Source organism: Mastigoproctus giganteus, chromosome 12 (assembly GCF_048544385.1).
Source record: "Mastigoproctus giganteus isolate SK-2022 chromosome 12, ASM4854438v1, whole genome shotgun sequence".
Taxonomy (NCBI): domain Eukaryota; kingdom Metazoa; phylum Arthropoda; class Arachnida; order Uropygi; family Thelyphonidae; genus Mastigoproctus; species Mastigoproctus giganteus.
The window spans coordinates 170800784-170823302 of record NC_143586.1 but is presented as its reverse complement, the minus strand read 5'-3'; the positions used below and the strand labels follow the sequence as shown (position 1 = coordinate 170823302).

The 22519-nt window shown below is 36.9% G+C and overlaps 1 protein-coding gene across 1 annotated transcript in view; it reads left to right on the top strand.

The window, feature by feature from the left end:
- LOC150077590 (FAS-associated factor 1-like) overlaps positions 1-22519 on the top strand; it is a 377947-nt gene that overhangs the window by 130478 nt on the left and 224950 nt on the right. Inside the window, exon 8 of the mRNA XM_090385644.1 lies at positions 9851-9932. Coding sequence (XP_090241770.1) covers positions 9851-9932 — 82 coding nt within the window. The remainder of the gene's footprint in view (positions 1-9850; positions 9933-22519) is intronic.

Genomic DNA, 22519 nt, shown 5'->3' with positions numbered 1-22519 from the left:
CATCCGGTTTGAGAGTTGTACTAAGAACCTCACCTCTAGGCAGCCTATTGGTGACGATGCGGAACGCAATGCCCCATGGGTCTTCATTGCCAATAGTAGAGACCAGGGTGTGCCATGATTTCTTCTTACACTTATGAATTTCCTTGGTGTACATGTTTCTAACTATCCAATATGCCTCCCGGGCAGCTTCAACCTCATGTAGGGGAAGATGGGCACATGCACGTTGGCACAATGTCCTTTGGAATCGATGCGATGCGTTCCACTGAGCGAACAAGGGAGAATGTGATCGCTCTGTGGTCTGAAGTGGTCCAGGACTCCTGGACCGTCCAGCCGGAAAAGTTTGTTGGCTAAGTCAAGCGTGGCCATTGTGATATCAATTTCGCTCTCCCAGGGTGGGCAACTGTAAGTGGGTAGATGTCCTGGGCGGTTTAAGATTTGTAAGCCTGATGTGAGGATAAGGTCCTCAAGTCTTGAGCAATTTCCTAGGGCAGTCCTATCTGGTGCTTGACTGTGCCAGAGTGGCGAGCGACAGTTTGAGTCCATGCCTATCAGTAGCTGCCCACCCTTGAGGAGCTGGAGTGCCATTTCAATCAGAGAGATCGCATCAGTGATGTCTTCACCTGGATGGCTGTAGAGAGAGAGGATGAACAGTGATCCAAGAGATGTCATGATTTGGGCACAGGCACTGATGGAAGTGCATAGTGAGGTGATCTTGGTTGCTGTGATGTCAGGGTTTCTGATGACAATCGCAGCCCATGGTTGGTCATTTGTACAGTGGACAATTTTATATGATGAGGGGTAGCCCATAACCACCCCAGAGTGAACATAGGGCTCCTGGAGCAGGATTAGATCTATTTTTTTTCTTCAGCTGGTCTGCAACGACTCTTGCTCTCTGCGCATTTAATTGTACAATTCTTATCTCTAGTTGGTAATTGGGAGAAGGAATTCTATCCATAATTTATCCGCATTTGGTAGAGACTCTTTACTTTTAGATAGACAGGGCAGTTGGTATCTCGGATGGAATGTTGGTGTGGAGCCTTTGCAGCCTTGCAATTTGCGCAGCTTGGCGGCTGATCTCCGACAGGACAATCCTTATAGTCGTGTCCCTTTTGGGCACAGTGGCCACATGTGGATTCATGCTGGTTGCAAGTATGTGAGGTATGGCTAAAGCGGAGACACCTGTAACATCTGCGGACAGGAATATATTCTTTGAATCTATGGCTGCCCCATCCAATGAATATTCTGTTTTGAGCTCCCAGAATTTGCCATGCTCTGGTTGATAGTTTGATTACCCAGTTTACGTTTGTAGGTGACTTGGTCTTCTTTTTGTATTTCGGACTAATATCATCCACGCTAGCCTCATCTTGCAGGTATATACTTAGATTTTTATTAAAGATCTCGGCTTTAAGCTCCTCTGGTGTTAAGCTCTCATCCACATCAAAGATCACAACTGAAGGCCCTTTTTTCTTTGGGGCTTCTGCCCTAAGCCCGAAATTTGTCATGCCGGCATTATTCAGGATGGTTTGTGCCTCCTCCCTGGTGTCTGTTTCTATTAAGACTCCTGGATGCCTGGTCTTTCTAATACTCTTTATTTTTACAGTTTTCATCTGCTCCTTGAAGTTTTTTGTGAGTGCTTCCTTGACCGCTTCACTGGTATCTAAATGTGCGTCTTCCACTGGTTTAACCAAAATAACATGTGATTCAGGCTTTCTTACCGCCTTTCGGTTTTGTACTTTTCCTGGTTGGTTGGGCGCACATTGAGCTCCATTCCTCAACGCCTCTGAAAAGGAGCGGGGGCGTTGTTGCATTTGTTTTTCCCCCTCCTGTGTGAGAACTTCGATTTTTGCTTTAAGCCTCTCATGGTCGACGTGCAATTTTTGGACCACTGTCTCCATTTTACTGAAGATCTCTATCACGTCAGTTCTAATGGCAGCAGTAATTCTACTTGATTGCTTAGCCATGTATTTTTCTAGGGTTCCTCTAATGGCAATAATCTGTTCCACTGGAGTCCCAATCAATGGGGGAACCTGGGTAATTGGGGGTTCCTGACTCTTTTTTCCTTCATGCTCAGTTTCTTGACTCTTTTGTTCTTCGTGGTCAGATTCGCTGAATGATTCATTGGCAGCCTCTTCAGAGACTTCCTTCGTTGTTGGGACGTCTGTAGCAGACCTTCTTCTACCCTTCTCTTTCTTCTTGGCATAATGTAAGTACAGTAAACCTCTGCTATTCGCGGTATCTGTATTTGCGGTCGCTGATTTAATATAAAATGAAACCTAAAAAAAAATGTGAATTTTAAAGTGCCGTGAACATTTTCCGCCAGAAAAAAATGTGGGCGTGACTAAAATTATCTTTCCCGGTCAAAAAAGCACTCGGTGGGTGGGGAGAGGGGAGACAAAATCGCGAGCATGGATGTTTCTCGCTAATCCTTGTTCAGTATGTGTTATGTGCTTGTCATGGAAGGTTTCGTCGTTTGCTTTTAATTTATATGCTTATAAATTGAAATGTGAAAAGATCAAAGAAGGTGATGACATTAGCAAATAAAATTGAATTATTAGACAAAATTTCTAATGGTGAAAGTGTCTCCTCAGTGGCAAAACATTATAAAATCAATGTCAACGGTATGACCAATCAAAAAATCGGAAGAAAAAATCCGCCATAGTGTCTGTGAAAATGCGCTAATTGCTTCAAAAATTTGCTCTGTAACTCGCGATGTTAAATTAGAAAAAATGGAAAAGGCTTTAAATCTGTGGATAGAACACCAAACTCAAAATAAAACTCATCATTTGTGAAAAGGCAAAACTCCTTTATCAACACTTTAGCGAAACTGGTGATAGCACTGGCAGGATAAGTTTTTTAGCTAGCAAAGGCGCTGGTTTGAAATTTCTAATAAATATTACATTTAATATTAAATTGTTTCTTATTTTCATTTCGATGCCATATGCTTGCATTTCACTATGTACTGTCTATGTACATAGTCATATTATGAAGGTACATATAATACATACATAGACAAAATTTTAGACTAGTTTTTCTTATATATTTCATTCTTTGGAATGGAACCCCTTTATTACTATGGGAGCCATAACTCGGTATTCGCGTTTTCAGTATTTGCGGCATTTCTCAGGAACGTAACCCCGCAAATACCTGGGGTTTACTGTATACTGTTATTTTGTATTCTGATGGATGGGGAGAGCAATTGACAGTAAGATTGCATTCTGTACTCCCTATGTATCTGTGGTCTTGTTTCATGGTTGCTGAATTTTTTGCTACTATATTTATTTAAAATCCTTCTTTTTCTCCTGAAATTTCCCAATTGTAATAATGGTATACTGCATTGTGCAAAAAATATCAAGAAAAAGATTTTCTGTACTGTGCAAAGCTGGCAGAACATATCATGATGTCACTATTTTCTTGGATGCAAATAAAATGCCACCTCCTATGTTCTATGCAAAATGACACCAGTAATACTGTATTCATTTTGATACCATCCTTCCTTCTGTGCTTTCTGTAACAGTATATATATATATAGTGCTTTCTGTAACAGTATATATATTGGCTTTCATCACTTATCAGTCATTTGGAAGGTCTTGGTTTGAGTCCCATTGATAGTTGAAAAGGAGTACTGTTTTCTTCATGAGTTATTCTGAGTTTTACAGCCTGTACATTGTGCAGATGGCCTGTGAATGCACACTTTTACAGTATGGTTTAAGTTTTCTGATGCATCCAAAAGCGCTGATAACCCCTATATGAAAAAGCCAGCATTTTGCCAGCCTTGAGAACCGAAAACTGGAAAATTGTAGTCACTTCTAGGATTTCACCTTAATATGACCTTTATTGATAAATGATACCGAATAAATACTTAAATTATTATTTGTGGACTTGTTATTTTCATATCCAAATTAGTATGAATTTGGTAATGAAGTTATATGAAACAAGGATTTCACAAATGTGATCCTGATTCTAGGTTGAAAAATGTTTATTATTGTGGTAGGAACTCTAATTTTCCTATTTTGTATGTACAATTTAGGAAATAGATATCTGTTGATAGTATTTCATTCTTATTCATTTTACTTTCAAAAGTTAATGTTACTTGGTAGTGCTGAAGTGAGTAAAAGTAAAGAAAAATAGCTCTTTGTTTTATTTGTAATGTTCAAATAGATAATCATGGCTGCACCTTATAAATGTCATAATAATACAGTGATTTTTTATGAAAACCATGCATTTCTGAGCAGTAATTCCTAAATTTAAAGTTGCAAAGTGAGCTTAAATGAATTAGGCATTACCTTCCAATACATATAATGATATAATTGGAGGATGCATTATAGAAATGTTATTTGTTATTGTATGGCTAGTATTAAAATGACCAACTGATGCAAGGAACCTATTGGTAGATAATACCAAATGTGTGATGTACTAGCTTTGAGTTTGTACCTCACACGTTCATAAATTGGGAGATTCCAAATGGCAAAATATATGCTGTTTTCATATTATAATTAAATATCTTGTGCTTCTCTGCATTATATTCTGTATTGCTGCCTGGGAATGTGTAATGATTAATGGATTTACTTCTGTTCTCTGCTGTGACAGTGACAGGCTTGGGCTTATGCTCACTTTAGAAACATTATCTACAGATTGACCTTAAACTACTAATAGTGTTGTAAATTGAATAGCATTGCCAAAGAAAGAAGTGAATCCATTCATTTTAAACTTAAAGGCACTGCTCTGGCAGGTAGTCTCAGTTAATAACCTCATGTCAAAAGGTGAATAATGTATCAAGTCCAAGCCAAGCAGTATTTGGGAGAAAACTAGTTAAATGTTCAGAAGTTTTATGTACAGTACAGTTATTCAGCATCTATGGTGATTTGGCAGCGGTACCAATTGTGTGAACATGAATGCTTTAATCTGAAGAGAATTATGAATTAGACTTCACAATTCCCCTTTCTTCACACTTCTTTCTTATCACTGAAAACTTATTACTGATTGTGCTTTTATGTCATAAATTATCAAAGAGTAAGATAAAACCGCTTCATGTACATACATACATTACGATTGCCCCTTTTTTTTCTAGTCCTCCAAATATCCAGTTCCTCTTTTTTTCAAAGTTATTTACACAATTTTGAAAGAGGAACTGGATTTTCAATTTTCTGATTTTTTTTTTTTTTTTTTTTTGATATGATGATGGATAGGTTACTGTGATAAGTTACAGATGCAATTATATAAATATGCTTGCCCAAATACTGATACTTTGGCAGTAACTGGGCTTAGGTGATCACTTTTGATCACCAGAGGCATTGAAATGTGTCCTTTGCATTGAACTTTTGAGGTTATAAAAATAGTTACTGTTTTCCAGCTTTCTAAATACAGTAAGACCCCCATATCCCCGGGGGGGGGATACGTTCCAAGACCTACTGTGGATGGCTGAAACTGCAGATATAAGCAAACACCTGCTGACCCCATATATAACGTGATTTTCTTGTGCATACATACGTATAATAAAGTTTAATTGATAAATTAAACACACAGTAAGACATTACCAACATTAAATATGGTAATAATAAAGTACAGCAGATTGGATTACCCGGGACACTTCAAGACTCCAAATTTAAAAAAAATAAAATAAAAAAATAATCCAGAAATCATAAAATTTAAGTAATAACTATAATAGGTATAAAGAGATATTTTGCAAGTCATAAATAAGCGACAAGAACTGGGGTTATAAGTCGTTATTGGGAGATTAGTGTACCTATTATTTTGCAAACCCCCCCTCCCCCGTCCGCTGTCTAAACATCTACCGCTCTAAACAAAAAAAAAAGAGGACCAAATGTTTAGTTTGATTTAGTGGCGCGTTGATCATTGTGTTCCATCGTACTACAAAAGGACAATTTTGTTTTGTTATTTATGTTAGGGATGTCAGAAATTATTATTTTTTTTTTGTTTGTTTATAAATCGCAAAAATGATGGGCAAACGCAAGAGTTGTGTTTTCAAATTAAAAAAAAATTGAAATTATTCAATAGTTTAAAAAGGTGCATCCATTAAATCTCTAAAGAACCATTATGTTGGTGTGTGACATTTTAAAAAATAAAGGGAAGCTATTCGATTTAAAATTGACATCGTAAAAAATAAATGGAAGCATCATATTGGACACACGAGTGGTACGTGTTAAGTTTTTTCGTTTATTTTTTTTCTGTGGTTAACTGCGGGTAACTGAATCGGTGGATACGGGGGGCACAACTGTATTTATTTTTTCAAGTTGATTTTTTTTTTTTTTAATTTTTTTTTAAATTTTATTTTTTTTTAGTATAAATTAGTTGTTTTGATAAACGCTGCTGTTTTCATTTAATGCATATTTTGTAATACAGTCCATTCCGGTTTGGGACACGCTTCAGTGTCTCAGGACTAGTGCATTTTGGCCCGATTAAGCGGCTGCCCCAATTATCCGAAGTTTCACGTAAATAGTTAAAAATACAGTGTACCCCCCCCCCCCCACAATTGGTTCACTATACAATCAAATCATGTTACGACGAACTCAACATAGTAAAGTACCGTTCACTAAACAATGTGCAGTAAGCGCCGGTCATTATGATCATGTTTGTGAATTGAATTTTAAAATTCTGTTAAACAGCGATTCTAATTAGCAAAAATAGGAAGAATATTATCCACAGGCTATAAAAGCAAAGATATATTAAGCACAAATTTACCCTTTATTACCTTACCAATTAAAAAAATTAAATGATACGTGACAATCGGAAGAATATATGTGATAATCGGAATAATTAATACTTACTGTAATACGTACATACGAACTAGTTGACATTTCTGTTCATTGACATTTGTGGGCGGGGGTTAAAATTTAAAACAGTAAAAAGATAAGCAATCAATAACAAGACACGGCTCACACAAATTGCAAGTAACACAATACACGCAAGTGAGAACGGAGTAACGAGTTACAAAGCTTTAAAAATAGGAATGAAGAGAAGATCTGAAAATTAATTTTTCTATATGATTGAAGATTTCATGAAGTGTAAACACATTTCATCATAATAACCCACAGAATTTCAGCTGTCGGTATTATTGCAAATTCAGTAAGATCGAGTTTACTTCCGTTTATGATAGATTTCATTAACAGAAAAGCCCAATAAACAGGTGCCTGCTAATTGTTTTTATTGTTTTATGGTTGTGACCTTCAGAATTTTGACCGAACCACGTGGTACCGTCGGAGACAATCGTAGGGTAATCTCCAGTGCTGGGGTCTACTACCCCAATTAAATGGCATGCTGTCCCAATTAAGCGAAGTAAACCCTGGCTATTTTCTCGATTGGTTTCTGTTTTTTAAGATTTGTCCCAAATAAATGGCTGCCCCGATTAACCGGCGGCCCAAATAACCGGAATCCACTGTATAATATGTAATTCCCAATCTTTGCTATTGGGTAGGGAGGTGATACAACTTTCCTTTTTTAATATATTATTTTTCAAATATGTCAGTTGCATAAGTTTTCCAGGTGGATGGATGCCAGATAGCTGGGCTTTTACTGTATATATATGACATCCCTAGTATTGAATTAACTCTTAATAACAGATTCCCCACACATCTTTTGTTGGTGTGGGGGAAGTGGATCTGTTATTATGAATTAGTTAGTTTAGTTTAAAATGATGTTATTAATTTTAGGTTGACTGGATAACTACATTGTTTGTAAGCCTATGGCTGTCATAGGAGGGGACAGACCATACTCAAGTTTGTTTGTTTGTTTGTTATTTGGTTTTTAGGAGCATTAGCAACTAAGGCCATATTGCTCCGGGATATCCGGTGGTCATTCCCTGACCTTTCCGCATCCTCCGTATTTGGTGGTGACTGGCTCGAACCCTGGTCTAATCAAGAAGCGTGTGCTATGCACTGCTGCTCCTTCCCACCTGGCTACGGAGGCGCCTATACTCAAGTAAGACAGAATAGTGTAATGCAGTGAAGCATTTATTATCTAATTATATGCTTACATTTAAAAAAAAAAAAAAAAACCTGCTTTACTAATATGCTGTATTGGGCAAACACATTCTGGTACTAAGTGTTATATAGACAACTTTTGTTTGTTTCATTGTGGAAATTTTCTTTTACATGTACTGCTTTGTTGCTTGTTTAGACGTACATTATTCACAATTAGCTTTACATTATTTGCAATGCTAATTGACATTACTTGCTCTCAAATAAGAAGACTGTGCTCTGAAACAGCTTCCAGTGCACTGCAGTGCCTTTGAGTTTCAAATGAATAACATCACCAAATTATTTGCTTGTTTAGGTTATGTGATTTTTGAGTTTAAAACCATAATGGTAATATTAGGCTGTCTTGTGGATAATGTTATTACTGAGCATAAACCCAGCTTATTGTTATCATTGATGAGAACAGAGCATCCCCAAGATAGAATAATGTAATACAAGTTTTATTACCTGTTTATTTTGCATTGATTAAAAACCCTGCTCCTTTACTAAATTGATTTCCATGTTTATAATGATAGTATGATAATTTTACAGAATAGAGTAACCTTTTGTGGTAAGCTGCCTATACAGCCACAGAGGGTAGAAAATACTTGATGCTATTCTACATTTTTTATAATTTTTTATTCATTACATAATATATTTTTCTGCATCATGTTCTTTAGACTATAGAATGTCTAGATCAGGAGTGGACAATTACTATAAGGGAGAGGGGAATTTCCTCTCCAACCTGTCAGGGTTTCCTCTCAAACTGCAGAGGGAAAAAAAATTCATTCATATTGTTTTTAGATGAAGTATGATTGGAAGTAATCCCAATAAAATTTAGTTGATCTCTTTTCAAGAAACATCATCAGTCATAAGCTTTCTAATCACAAAGGATCAGCTTAGAAATTGATCAAGTATCTAATTATATGAATAATACCCAAGTACCACCATGAGATAGAAAAATTTTGGGGCATCTTTGCCAGCTATAGTTTTGCTACCCCTGATCTAGATGCTGTGTAGTTTTTTTTTTAACTCATGGCTTACTTGCAATCATAATAAAAACAGCTATGCATCTTCTGACATATTCAGTGGTACTTTTTTTTTTTTTTTTTTTTTTTTTTACATTCTGATTGGAGTTGGATTTCAGTACTTATTCAGTATAATTTCTTACTTTTTTTATGAAAAATTCAAAAATTAAAGGCTGTGTTTTATATAACTGCTGTTTATCTATGTTTGTTTCTGTAACAGAATTCTACTTATAATATACCAGTTGTTCACTAATATATATTATTCCAAATGAATGAATAACTAAATAAATAAAAGAAAACATTTTATGTAATAATTCAAACATTAAATGAACAGTATTTAACTTACCAGTGTAGTTAGTGTCAACTTGTCTGACGAGAATCATACTTTTTTTTTTTTTTTACTTAAAGGGGAGCATATGTCAAACCTTTTCAAGTTTAATTATGAATAAACATTATCATTTCTAAAATTACTCAGGTAAGACTATAGTATGATTAGGAAGGTAGATCGAGTAATGAAGACTAATCTTGAACTAACTGTGAATTTCCAAGAGTTGTTTTGCTGAGGCAGTTGTCAGAGCAGTTTCCATCACTTGTGGGTTAATTGTGACTATTCCATTTGTGAATAAAAAAATTGTTAAATTTTATTAAAACACCACAGAAATTTATAATAAATTAATTTTTCTGTGAAACAAAATCCTTTTTTTTAGTTTTAAGACTAAAAAATTTTAAAATTTAAAATGTTTTAATTACTTAAATTTTATTAAAACACCACAGAAATTTATAGTAAAGTTTAATTTTTGTGAAAAAAGTCCTTTTTTTAGTCTTGTTTGTTTTTTTTTTTTCTTTATTTAGATATGGAAGTTGCCATCCTGTGTTTTATCAAGGCACTTTAGCTGATGCACTTCAGTCATCATGCCAGAGATCTGCTAAAGAAGTAGGAATTCAGTTTTATTAAACATTAAAAATTTATTAAAAATAAAACAAAATCTCTTGTCACAGCAATGCTGTTATCTATTGAATAAGCTGGAAATTCTGTTTTTCAGAAAAGCACTTGGTATTCTCATCATGTTTTCAAAATTATCTGGCCCACTATTAAATCTCTTTCTTTAAGTTGAGCTTTCAGTTAATTAAAAGGAAGAAATCATAAGGAATCTATTGATAAGACAGTATGAAGATGCAACATTATCGTGAGTATGGGCCTAGTTTCATTTTTCCTACTGTTGTTAGCATTTCCTTCCAACTAGATAATGCATAAATTCTACAAGCGCTCAGTAAAATGTCTGATTCTTCAGACATTTTACTAAGAAGGAAGGGAGATATTACTGGTAAACTAAACTAGGCCTTTTCAACTGAAAAATACTAACATTGTGATGTGACATATGGTCAAATGTATCATGCTTTTTTAGATGATATGAAGTGGGAACACTTACTGGGATGATTGTTGCTTTGCTTCCAGATCATCAGCATGATTCATCACTAGTTATGAAGTTAAAAAAAGGAAATGTGGCCCTTCTCTACCATCAAATAGGGATTGAGATACACTCAAGCAATGCTACTATTGGTTGTCAGACAGTAGTAAACATGGCACACATTTCAGTGACATTCTCACATATTAAATAATTGGTGTTTTTGTAATTGGTAATTTTTGAGGAAAGCTTGGCAACAGCTTTGTGATATGAGGATATAATTTTTAAGCTCTAATTATGAAAGAATTCATAATCTGGGGATTTACTATATCTCATCATTTTTTGGTGTGTCACAGGTGTTAGACATTGTAGTATCTGCATTCATAATGATAGTGGAGATAGGCCTCTAAGCCTTTCTCTGCTTAAATTGGAGAAATTAAACAATGGAATGGATTCATATTTTACAAGAAAATTTACATGGAAAATTTGATTTTGCCTTAACATTTCAAGGTTATTTGAACAAATTACATATGAAGGTATTTTTCACATGTAAGGTAGATAAGTAGGGGAGAAGCCAGAGTTTTTGTGGAAGAGAGAGAGAGAGAGAGAGAGAGAGAGAGAGAGAGAGAGAGAGAGAGAGAGAGAGAGAGAGAGAGAGAGAGAGAGAGAGATATGAAATCAATTCATTTATAGATTTGCTGAAAATATTTTTGAATAGACTGATCCTGATTGGATTTTGAAGTGTATCCAAAAGGCAATAAACTATATCAATAAAATAAGTTTTTTTATTGAAAAATTGTTTTAAAAACTATAAATTTGTACCATTACATATAATTCTGATTTTTAAATTATATACTTTTTTTAAAATTGATATTTACTGCTTTTGTTTATTTACCCATTTGACATGGTGGCCTGTCTATAGTCCAACTTGACATTTTATTTGCAATTAATCTTGGACTTGGCACAACATGACCTATGTTGCCAATGCACCATGAAACACCAAATCATCATCATAAAAAAGCTAGAGAAAAGCCTGATACATCTGATGCAGAAAAGAATCTTGAGGGATGCACTTTGCTTCTCTTATTAATATAAATACAGATGACCAGGTAATATGGAGTAAAATAAATAAAGATAATTGCAAATGCCCTTGGTCATGCAAATGCCTTTTCACGGTCATCAGCCACATCTGCATATCTAGGACCTTTCAAAAAGTCCAAATCTCTAGCTGAAAAAATATAAACTCAGTTTTACTACCACTCAACATTTTTCATAAAATCAGCCATTCACAATAGATGAGGTATAAACCATTCCATCCAGATTGCCAAAAAGTGCTGCAGGTCTAGATAGAATACGCTATCAAATGATTATAAAACTGATGAATCTTTACACATTCTCTCTTATTTCTATAAAACAATCTACACAAAACACTATTGTCCTTGCTCTCTCTCCAAACCAGGAAAACACCATATGAATTCAACTCTATATCATCTAGTTTCCCTAATAAGCTGCATAGGGGAAAACCCTCAAAGAATGGTTAACAATAGACTTTCTTGGGTTTCAGACACCCAAAACATGTTAAGCATCTACTGATATAATTTTGGAAAGCCAGATCATCTCTGACCTCTTGTAAAAGTAGTTAATATTTGCAATGCTTTCCTTTGCAGTGTACAAGGCAGTTTTTCTTGTAATGCTTTGACATAAAGAAAGCATTTGATACAACCTGGAGATATGGCATATTGAAAGATCCCCGTGACTTTGGTTTGAGAGAACATCTTCTGCTCTTAATACAAAACTTCCAAAGTTGCAGAACCTTTCAAGTCAAATACCAAAACATATATTCAAAAAATATTCAGACAAGAAGAGGGAGTCCCACAGGATCGGTCCTCAATGCTACTCTGTTTACTGTAACAATAAACTCTGTTACAAAACACATACCAGACATGGAAATGTTCTGTATGCAGATGATCTTACCATCTCCTATCACTCACAGTGCATGCATACAATTGAGAGACTACTTCAGGGCACAGTAAAGAAAATAGAATCTTGTACCAAGAACAACAGGTACAAAATCTAGAAATAAAAAACAATAACCACAATACACTTTTGCAGAAAATGCAAGATGCATCCTAATCCTGAAAAAACCATGTGTTTTCATTGTACGCATGAAGGACGTTTTATTTTATGTGAAAGCATCCTTACCTTGGAAGCTGTTAGTGAAATCCAAGCAAATAGCTTAATTAGCCATTTGATTGTAGCCATTTGTTGAATAGTATGATTGCAACAATACAAGTATGTGTGATAAGACTGCAACAATTCAAATATTTGTCAATAATTTCTTTTTTGTCTTGCATTTTCATTACATTCCATTGTCAGGTGCCACTGTAGATGTTTTCATCAATCAATAAGGCTTGTAAATGATGTGATACCTCTTACAACCATTATCCACTTTCTTGCACCAAATCTCAATAATAAACTTATCTTTTTAGACCATATTAAATATCTTTGTACAGCTTTTTTTGAAAAAGCTAAACATACTTAGTCCAGTCTGCAGTAACGTGGGATGCTGACCGTCATAAATGTTTACCTACATATATACATTTATATTTAGGTCTAATCAGAGAATCCTGATTAGACCTAAACTAGACTTCCATGCTCAAGTATATAACATAGGGAGACTGGGTGCTCCAGAGTGGCTCAATCCGGTTCATCATAATGTTTACATATTTCTTTATGCATAGCTGATAGAACATCACCATACAAAGTTTATATGCAGAGAGACAAATCTCTGCTTCATCTCTTATAAATGTTTTTGGTAAACTGTGCTGCAAAACTCCAAAACCACTAAAATCATCCAATCTGGCAATGGCTTTTCCATCCACAGTGGGATTGTATATACAAAAACAAACCTATTATAAGTAAATCAGCCAGCATATGACTGTAGGATTTAATACAAGTCTGGGAATTGAACCTAAGTAAAGTTTTCAGTGAGCGTACTGTAACATTGCTTTCATGGAAATATGTTCAATATGCTGTAATGATTATTTTTGGCATTCTAAAATAACAAGTCCTTGCCTGCTTACCTGTTATACAGATGCATACAATATACTTTATGCTGTTCACAATGAATGAATATACATTAATGGGTCTAAAATGGTATTCATGTAGGCACTGTTGTATCTTTCCCAAATACAACATTATCTCAAGTGCTCTCCACTGAGTGCAGCAGCTGTACTGCTGAACTCACTACCATTTTGATTGCATTGCCAGTGTCATGTAGACAAATTTTCTTTTCCAAAATGTTTGTATACACACAGGTTCACTGAAAACAATACAAGCCTTACAGTTTAAATGATGTCTTAGCTATCCATTCCTACATGAAATTCAAACCCGATTGACAGAGCTCAGAGAAAAAGAACAAAGTAGTTTGTTGGTTTCCAGGCTATATGGGCATTCCAGGTAATGTAAATACTGATTGAGTGGAAAAAGCTTAGATACTTTATCCTAACAGGTCCCATGTGTTGACTACAAATCATTTCATAAAATGAGCTTGTAAACAGCAGTGATTACACACTTGGCAGGTCCAATCTTAAGCAGTGGAAGTCAAGTAACTAACTGAACAGACCTGAAGTTTTCCTTACAACAATAAATATTGAACAAACTCATTTAACACATCTGCACTCCCAAAAGACAAACCTCTGCATTGTCCCTGCTGTCACCCCACTTCTATCAAGCACATTTTTTATAAAGCGTTCCTTTTATCAAATGACCCGACAAAAAGTCAAGCTTGACATGAATAGACAAGACCCACTCTCCCTAACACACCTAATAGGAGAAAATGCAGCTCATGACAAAGTGTTCATATTTCTAAAAATAGATCTATTTAAATAGAATATAGCCATTGGTAACACTTAATGAAATTGCAATATCTTTGATCACTTTTATTATGGTCAGTAGGGCCTAAGCTTCTGTCATTGATGTCCCACTGCTAGGAATATACCTAAAATGAATTTCAGGCACTGCTAAAATGCACAAATGCCAACATAATGGGAATTTCAGAAATATTTGAATTATTGTTCTGATATATGGTGCAGAATTTGAATATGTTAAGACAGGAAAGGCAAGGCATGACAGAAAGGGGGAAAAGGGAGGAGTTATATGATAAATGGGCCTGGAGTACTGGTATCCATGGTTAAAAGAATATTAATGTATTTATCCAGTAAATCATATATTTATTTAACTATAAATACATAGGAGCTTTCGAAAGCTCCTATGTATTTATAGTTAAATAAATATATGATTTACTGGAGGAGTTATAGTTTTAATTGCAAAGCAGTTACATAGATTCAAGAAAAGAATATTCAATAGATAAGAATCATCGAGATAATGAATCATTCTGGTGTGATTTGTGGTCAGAAAACAAAAATGAAGTTGGAGTATGCCATAGACCAAATGAGTGTGATGAACATGGTAGCAGTTTATGCAGACATGATATGGACAAGTTGTTTAAATGTATTACAAGGGAATTTAATTTTCGAGAGAGAGAGAGAGAGAGAGAGAGAGAGAGAGAGAGATTGAGGCCTTGATGTATGAAGTATACATCAGCAGCAGTGTTTTTCTGGATGGATGAGAATTCTCATTAGCCAGAGAATGTTAGAGGTCTCAACATAGTAATCTTAACCCCATTTTTATTAATTATTCACCTGATATTTAGATTTTTTGCATTAATAAACCATCAGAAAGGAGTGACAATATTTGTATCATTTTTGAGACCTATCAAAATAAAGAATCGCCCTCATCTACTTCCACATATTGCAGAGTCATGATATTTTGTGTGTAGCATCATACATATCTCTGTACTAAAGGTGTAAAATTTCAGCTGTGTGTCTTAATTTGTTTTTCTCTTACAAAGCTGAAAGCGTGACAAAGTAGCATCATGGACAAAGTTGAAGCCAGAGCTGTAATCTGGTATCTGTTCTTGAAGGGGAAATCTCCTAAAGAAATCCACGAGGAGATGACTGCTGTATATAAGGATGAAGTCCCATCCTATGGCATTGTGAGGCACTTGCATAGACAGTTTAGTTGTTGTCGGACATCGGTAGAATTCAGGTTGTCCCCATTCAGCCATTGATGACAGCACGATCAGGAAAGTGGAGTCGTTAATCATGGAAGATCGCTGGATATCTGTGCTTGAATTGTCCCAGGAGATGACGATTAGTGTGGGCTCTGTTGAAACAGTCTTTCATGACTCAACTCCATTTATGGAAATTGAGTGCAAGATGGATTCCCCGATTATTGACTGGTTTCCAGAAAGCTGATCGACAACAGAAATCACAAGAGTTGGTAGCCCTGTGCCAAAAAAATGAGGAAGACTTTTTCTCTCATCTAATCACTCAGGATGAAAGTTGGATACACCATTTCGACCCTGAAAGTAAAAAGCAGTCCATGGAATGGCAACATCATGGTCTCTCCCCCCCCCCCCCCTCCCAAGAAGGCAAGTGTCCAAGTGTCAGCAGGAAAGGTCTTGCTGACAGTGATTTGGGATGAGAAAAGGGTAGTAATGACTGATTACCTGCCGAAAGGTAGAACAATTACAGATGCCTATTATGCCAACTTACTCACAGAATTACAGGAGAAAATCAAAATATGTAGGTGTGACATGCTTCAAGACAATGCCCCAGTTCACACTTCTGAAATTGCAACAGCACAAGCAGCCACTTGTGAACATGAAATACTGCCCCATCCAGCCTACTCACCCGATCTTGCACTATTGGACTTCTTGTTTTCTTCCCTCAAATCATTTCTTCGGGGGGGACCCACTTCCCTAACGACGAGACACTCATTTCTGCAACAGAGTCATGGTTCAAAGACCAAAATCACCACTTCTACAAAAACAGTATCTGTAGCCTCATCGATGGGAAAAATGTGTAAATCTGCACGGTAGCTATGTAGAGAAGGACTAAAACCTGTGCCAAGAATCAATAGGCTAGCACCTCTGCAGCTAGGTCAGGGTGATTCTTTATTGAACCACCCTCATAGTTAATAAGGTAAGAATTCCATTTGCTTATATTTCCATTTGGAAATAAATAATATTATTACATAAATTAAGTGCTTCATTCCTTCTTTGAATATAAGGGTTTCAGTTTTTGATCCTAAAGAAAATTAGGATGTCATTCAATATTATTTGAATTTTGTTCAGTGGAAATAGATGATGCATCTAACAAGTATGAATATCGAAGGAGAATTTTTAGAACTTTCAAAGTTTATATTAGAAGGTCATTTATTATGTCTTTAAAGTAAGGCACTAAATTTAAAATTCTTTCATGAATCAAATCTTAGCTTAAGTCGTGCAGCATGATATATACTGTCCTCTGTTAATATTTGGACACCTGTATATCTACAATAATCTTTATTTACAGGAAAATTATAGTGTTTAATCCTTTGCTCTTTCAGACAGCCTCTACTCTCAGCAGAACACTCTCCACCAGTTTTTTGCAAATGTTCTTTGATATTCCCAACAACAAATTCTTAATGGGAAGCATTCAAGGAAATAATCATAAAAGGTACTAGGCTTTACATACCAACAAAGAAATACAGTTGAAGGCTTAAACCTAAATGGATCTGTTGAGATGCATGGCATAGAGAAAAATGATTGGGATATATATAAATTATCAGGTGCTGCAGAAATCTATGTTATATATAAACTAGCATGCAATAAAGTCACAAAAGAGAGCAGTCAAGCCAAGGCAGATTACAAGAAGTCTCTAGCAAAGAGAGCCAAGAAAAAAGCAGACTTCTTTATTATATTAACAGTAGAAGGAAGGGGTTGAATCAAGTTGGTTCCCTTGATGTCGATGGCCCCGGGTGCCAAGCGAATTCGAGGTCAAGCGTTCAAAGTGCGAATATACAGCGATCTTTCCCAGTGATAAAAATTCATTTTAAGTTATATCGTTCTTTACTGGAAGTTCATTTATAATTTAGTTCTATACTTGAAAAATCACAAGTAAGAACCAGGAAGGAAACTCACCTTTCTTTTTCAATACATATATTTACTCTATTTTACTAACCAACTAACTTATCTAACCGCTTGGCCTCCTTGCGGCACTGCTCCTGCCTCCCCGTGGCGGGGCCGGAAACTTGGGAGGGAAAGTCAACCTCCCAGGGCAAAAAGGAGCCTAACATGGACTACGACAACTACCCAGAGCTTGAGCAGCCTAGGCGCTCATCCAGTACCATCAACAATGCTGATCATGAAATTTCTCACGATGTAACAAAGTCTAAACGACTGCGTACAGACACAGACCAACAGGAATGCCCATCATTCCTTATCTTACATAGTCTGTCGGACAAATCTATGAGCACTCTCTCACCATTTCTTATTCAAAAATGTTTGGAAAATGTGGCGGGCTCTCCCAAAATGGTGAGAAGACTAAGATCTGGAGACCTCTTGGTAGAAACAGTGAGTCGCGCACATTCTGAGAGACTGTTGAAACTAACAGTATTTGGCGGACTACCCATTCAAGTTACCCCTCATGCAACACTAAATACTTCCAAGGGAGTAATTGCAGAGTGGGATCTGATAAATGTAACAGAAGATGAACTGGCCCAAGAACTCAAACATCAGAAAGTGATACAAGCCAAACGCATCATGATCAGGAAAGATGGAGAACTTGTTCCCACCCGCAACATCATCCTGACATTCGGAACACCTATCTTGCCATCCAGTGTCAAAGCCGGCTATCTCAACTGCCGAGTACGACCCTTTATCCTGAATCCTATAAGATGCTACAAGTGCCAAAAATTTGGTCACGCACAAATGGCTTGTCGAGGAGATCCAGTCTGCCCAAACTGTGGATCGAAAGAACATTCGCAAGCAGACTGTGACGCCAAAACACCACACTGTCTGAATTGCAAAGGCGTGCATCCAGCCTACTCCAAGTCATGCGATCTATGGAAAACTGAAAAAAAAATCCAAAAGTACAGGGTAGAACGAAAAGTCACATACCAAGAGGCAAGAAAGCAAATTATGCTTAACGCACCTAAGAACACATATGCAGCAGCAATGCAAAAATACCAAACAACAGCAACACAAACTGAAGTATCAGTTCCCCCAACCATGTCGATTGCAGATTGGGCCCGATCTATACTGTCACCAACAATGAAACAGACTCCAAAAGAGCAAAAGGTAGTAGATAGAGCCAACAACCCCCCTGTCACAGTCCCACCTGCAACCCCACATAGACCATCAGATAATTCAAAGTCAAAAACCGACTCAGTTACAAATAGGAAGACAAACAATATTACTTCAGAAAATATGGACACTGATAACAATACTGACCCAAATGAACCTATTCTAGATCTTCATGCAGAAGATGTCTTGGATACCGGACGCCCAACCTTTCCAAGAAAAGAGAAAATGAAACTCGATCGCCACAAACAGCCTGGGAATAAAAAAGACTCAGAATCCACCTCAAGTAACAAAACCAAATAATGCACCAAATCATACAGTGGAACTGTAGAGGAATTCGCAGTAACATTGATGATATCCACGAGTTAATTGATCGTTACCATCCCGTAGGCATCTGCCTACAAGAGACAAATTTAACACGACATGTATCACTCTCAGTTAAGAATTATGCACTCTTCAGAAAAGATAGAACTGCTACAAATAATGCTCACGGAGGGGTAGCCATACTCATAGACTCACGAGTACCTTGCAGATTAATTCCTTTACAAACCTCCATCGAAGCTGTTGCAACACGTATTGTGATTGGTATTACTTTGACAATTGTTTCCATCTACCTTTCGCCCAATCACTCCTATACTATCCATGAACTGGAAGATCTTATTCAGCAGTTGCCAACCCCTATCTGTTTATTGGGTGACTTCAATGGACACCATCCATTGTGGGGTTCTCCCAATGCAGATAGACGAGGACAACTTATCGAACAGTTTGCTGACAGACAAAATCTGATTATACTAAATACTGGCTTGCCAACTTACATCCATCTCTCTACGGGTACAACTTCTGCAATAGACCTTTCGATATGCTCTCCGATCCTCTTCCCTAGTATTGAGTGGACGGCCCTCGACAACCCGCTAAATAGTGATCACTTTCCGCTAATATGTAAAATTCAAACAGGACATTCCATAATTTCCCAAAACTATGTAAAATGGAAATTTCACAGAGCAGATTGGGCAAAATTCACTTCCCGAGTGTCCTTTGATGAACAGATCATCGAAAGCTGTCCTATTGACACAGCTACCGATCACATCACGAGACAAATACTGGCTGCTGCATGCACTGCGATTCCACAATCACAGTCAACAACCCATAGAACCATAAACTATTGGTGGAACGAAGAGTGCAAAGGTGCAAAAAAAGAAAAAAACCGAGCATGGAATCTGTTTCGAAAATATCCCACCACCGCCAATCTTATAAACTACAAGAGACTCAGAGCCAAGGCCCGTCACATTAGGAAGAAAGCTAAAAGAGAATCTTGGATTCGATTTGCGAGCTCGATTAATAAGAATACTGATTCAAGAATAATATGGCGGAAAATAAAACAACTAAGTGGCAAAGTTCCCCAATTATCCTCTCCAATTCTGAACTGGAATGGACAGGATCTTTCTTCTCCTACAGATATAGCCAATGCCCTAGGGACTGTTTTTTCACAGCTATCTGCCTCAACAGCATATGATCTATCATTCCAGAAGATCAAAGCATTAGCTGAAAAGTCCAAACTGAACTTCAGATCTACGAGTAAATTTACTTTACCTTATAATCAGCCGCTTACAATGCTTGAACTTCAAGAAGCCATATCTAGCTCAAAACACAGTGCTGCAGGCCCCGACGGGATATACTACATTATGCTCCAACACTTAAATAAAGAATCGGTCTGTTCATTGCTCATTTTTTTCAATCGCATCTTTCTTGAACATTGTTTCCCCAGTTCCTGGCACCACTCCTATATAATAGCAATTCCGAAACCAGGAAAAGATCATTCCATTCCTGAAAACTATAGACCTATTTCTCTCACCAGCTGCTTAAGCAAAACCCTGGAAAAAATAATTCACCGTCGACTTACTTGGTTTCTCGACTCTAAAAATATAATTTCTGACAATCAATTTGGATTCAGGAAAAATCGATCAGCCCTGGATCTCATGGTCAAAGCGGAAACAAACATCAGGAATGCATTCATTCGAAATGAGCATCTCGTCATGGTATGCCTTGATGTAGAAAAAGCCTTCGACACCACATGGCGTTTTGGTATCCTAAGAGATCTGCATTCCCTTGACCTGAGAGGCCACTTACCGTACTTCATATTGAATTTCCTTCAGCACAGATCTTTTCAAGTCCGATACCGACAAGTTCTCTCTCAAACATATATACAAGAAGAAGGGGTCCCACAAGGCTCTGTGCTCAGCGCCACCTTATTCGCAATAAGAATAAACCATATGACTAAATATATGCCCAGCACTGTGAATTCATACCTCTATGCAGATGATCTCACTTTTTCTTGCAGTTCTCAAAACATGACTTTCATTGAGCGGCAGCTCCAAATTTCAATTAATAATATTCAGTTATGGATGGCACAGAATGGGTATAGACTCTCTTGTTCAAAATCGAAAGTAGTTCACTTTTGCAACAAAAGGAAGATGCATCCAGATCCAGAAGTACACTTAACAAATCAACCTATCTCAGTTGTGAGCAGCATTCGTCTGCTTGGTCTGACTTTTGATAGTAAGTTGAACTTCATAGAGCACGTTAAACATCTAAAGACGTCTTGCTTGAAAAAAATGAACGTACTTAGAGTCATTTCTTCTACATCATGGGGTGCAGATCGGTACACGTTACTGCATTTGTATAGAGCCCTAATCAGATCTCGCCTTGATTATGGTGCCCCGGTGTATGATTCTGCTAGAGGAAGCGTACTAGCGCGACTTGCACCAATTCAACACTCTGCCCTGAGGATTTCTACAGGCGCTTATAGAACTTCACCAGTCCAAAGTCTTTATATTGATGCTCATGAACTTCCTCTAACCCTCAGGAGAAAGATGTTAATTCTTAACTATACAACTAAAATCCAAAGTCTACCTACCCATCCCATTAGGCCGATACTTAACGACCCACAGTTCACAACATTCTATAGAAATAAACCAAGAGCAATTCAACCTTTTGCTCTCAGAGCTCAAGCACTATCAGAAACCTGGAATATAGATCCCGATAAAGTTCTACAAGATTTAAGCAGTACGGATCCCCCATGGAGGTGTATTATGCCACTCTGTGACAATTATTTTCTAAACTGGGGAAAACACTCTCTTGCAAATGTTAATATACAACAACTCCATATAGCCCATACACAAAATTATCTGCAATTTTCAAAAATATATACTGACGGATCAAAATCTGAAAGTGGAGTGGGTGCATCAGCCGTTTTCCCTCATAAAACCTTCTCTGTATCACTTCCCAATGAATGCAGCAGCTATACAGCTGAATTATACGCCATCAAAATTGCAGTGGAAAATATCCTCCATCTGACCATCCATAAAAGCATGATATATACAGACTCCCAAAGTGCGATTATAGCTTTACAGAACAATTCTCCTAAAACACATCCTTTAATAAAGCTCATAAAATCCAAACTGATGCATCTTCAAGAACTCCAACGAGTGGTCATTTTCTGTTGGATCTCAGGCCATGCTGGGATACAAGGAAACGAACGTGCAGACTATGCCGCTAAACATCCATCCGACAGTGAATTATCACAGCATTACGTCCCATATCTTGACTACAAAAGTAACATTCGAAGAATGTGTAAAGAACAATGGAGAATTCAATGGCAAGCCCAAACGCACAATAAACTCCGCCAAATAAAACCTGAACCGCAATCGTGGACCTCCAGTTTCCGTATGAACAGGAGGGAGGAAGTAATTTTAACTAGAGCGCGAATTGGCCATAGTCACCTTACCCACCTTTATCTCCTCACAGGTAATGATCCTCCACAATGCACACAGTGCAACTGTCCACTCACAATAAAGCATATTCTTATTGAGTGTACTTTATACACCACTGCCCGCCAAGTCTCTTTTAGCTTTCTGCCAAACCTTAAAG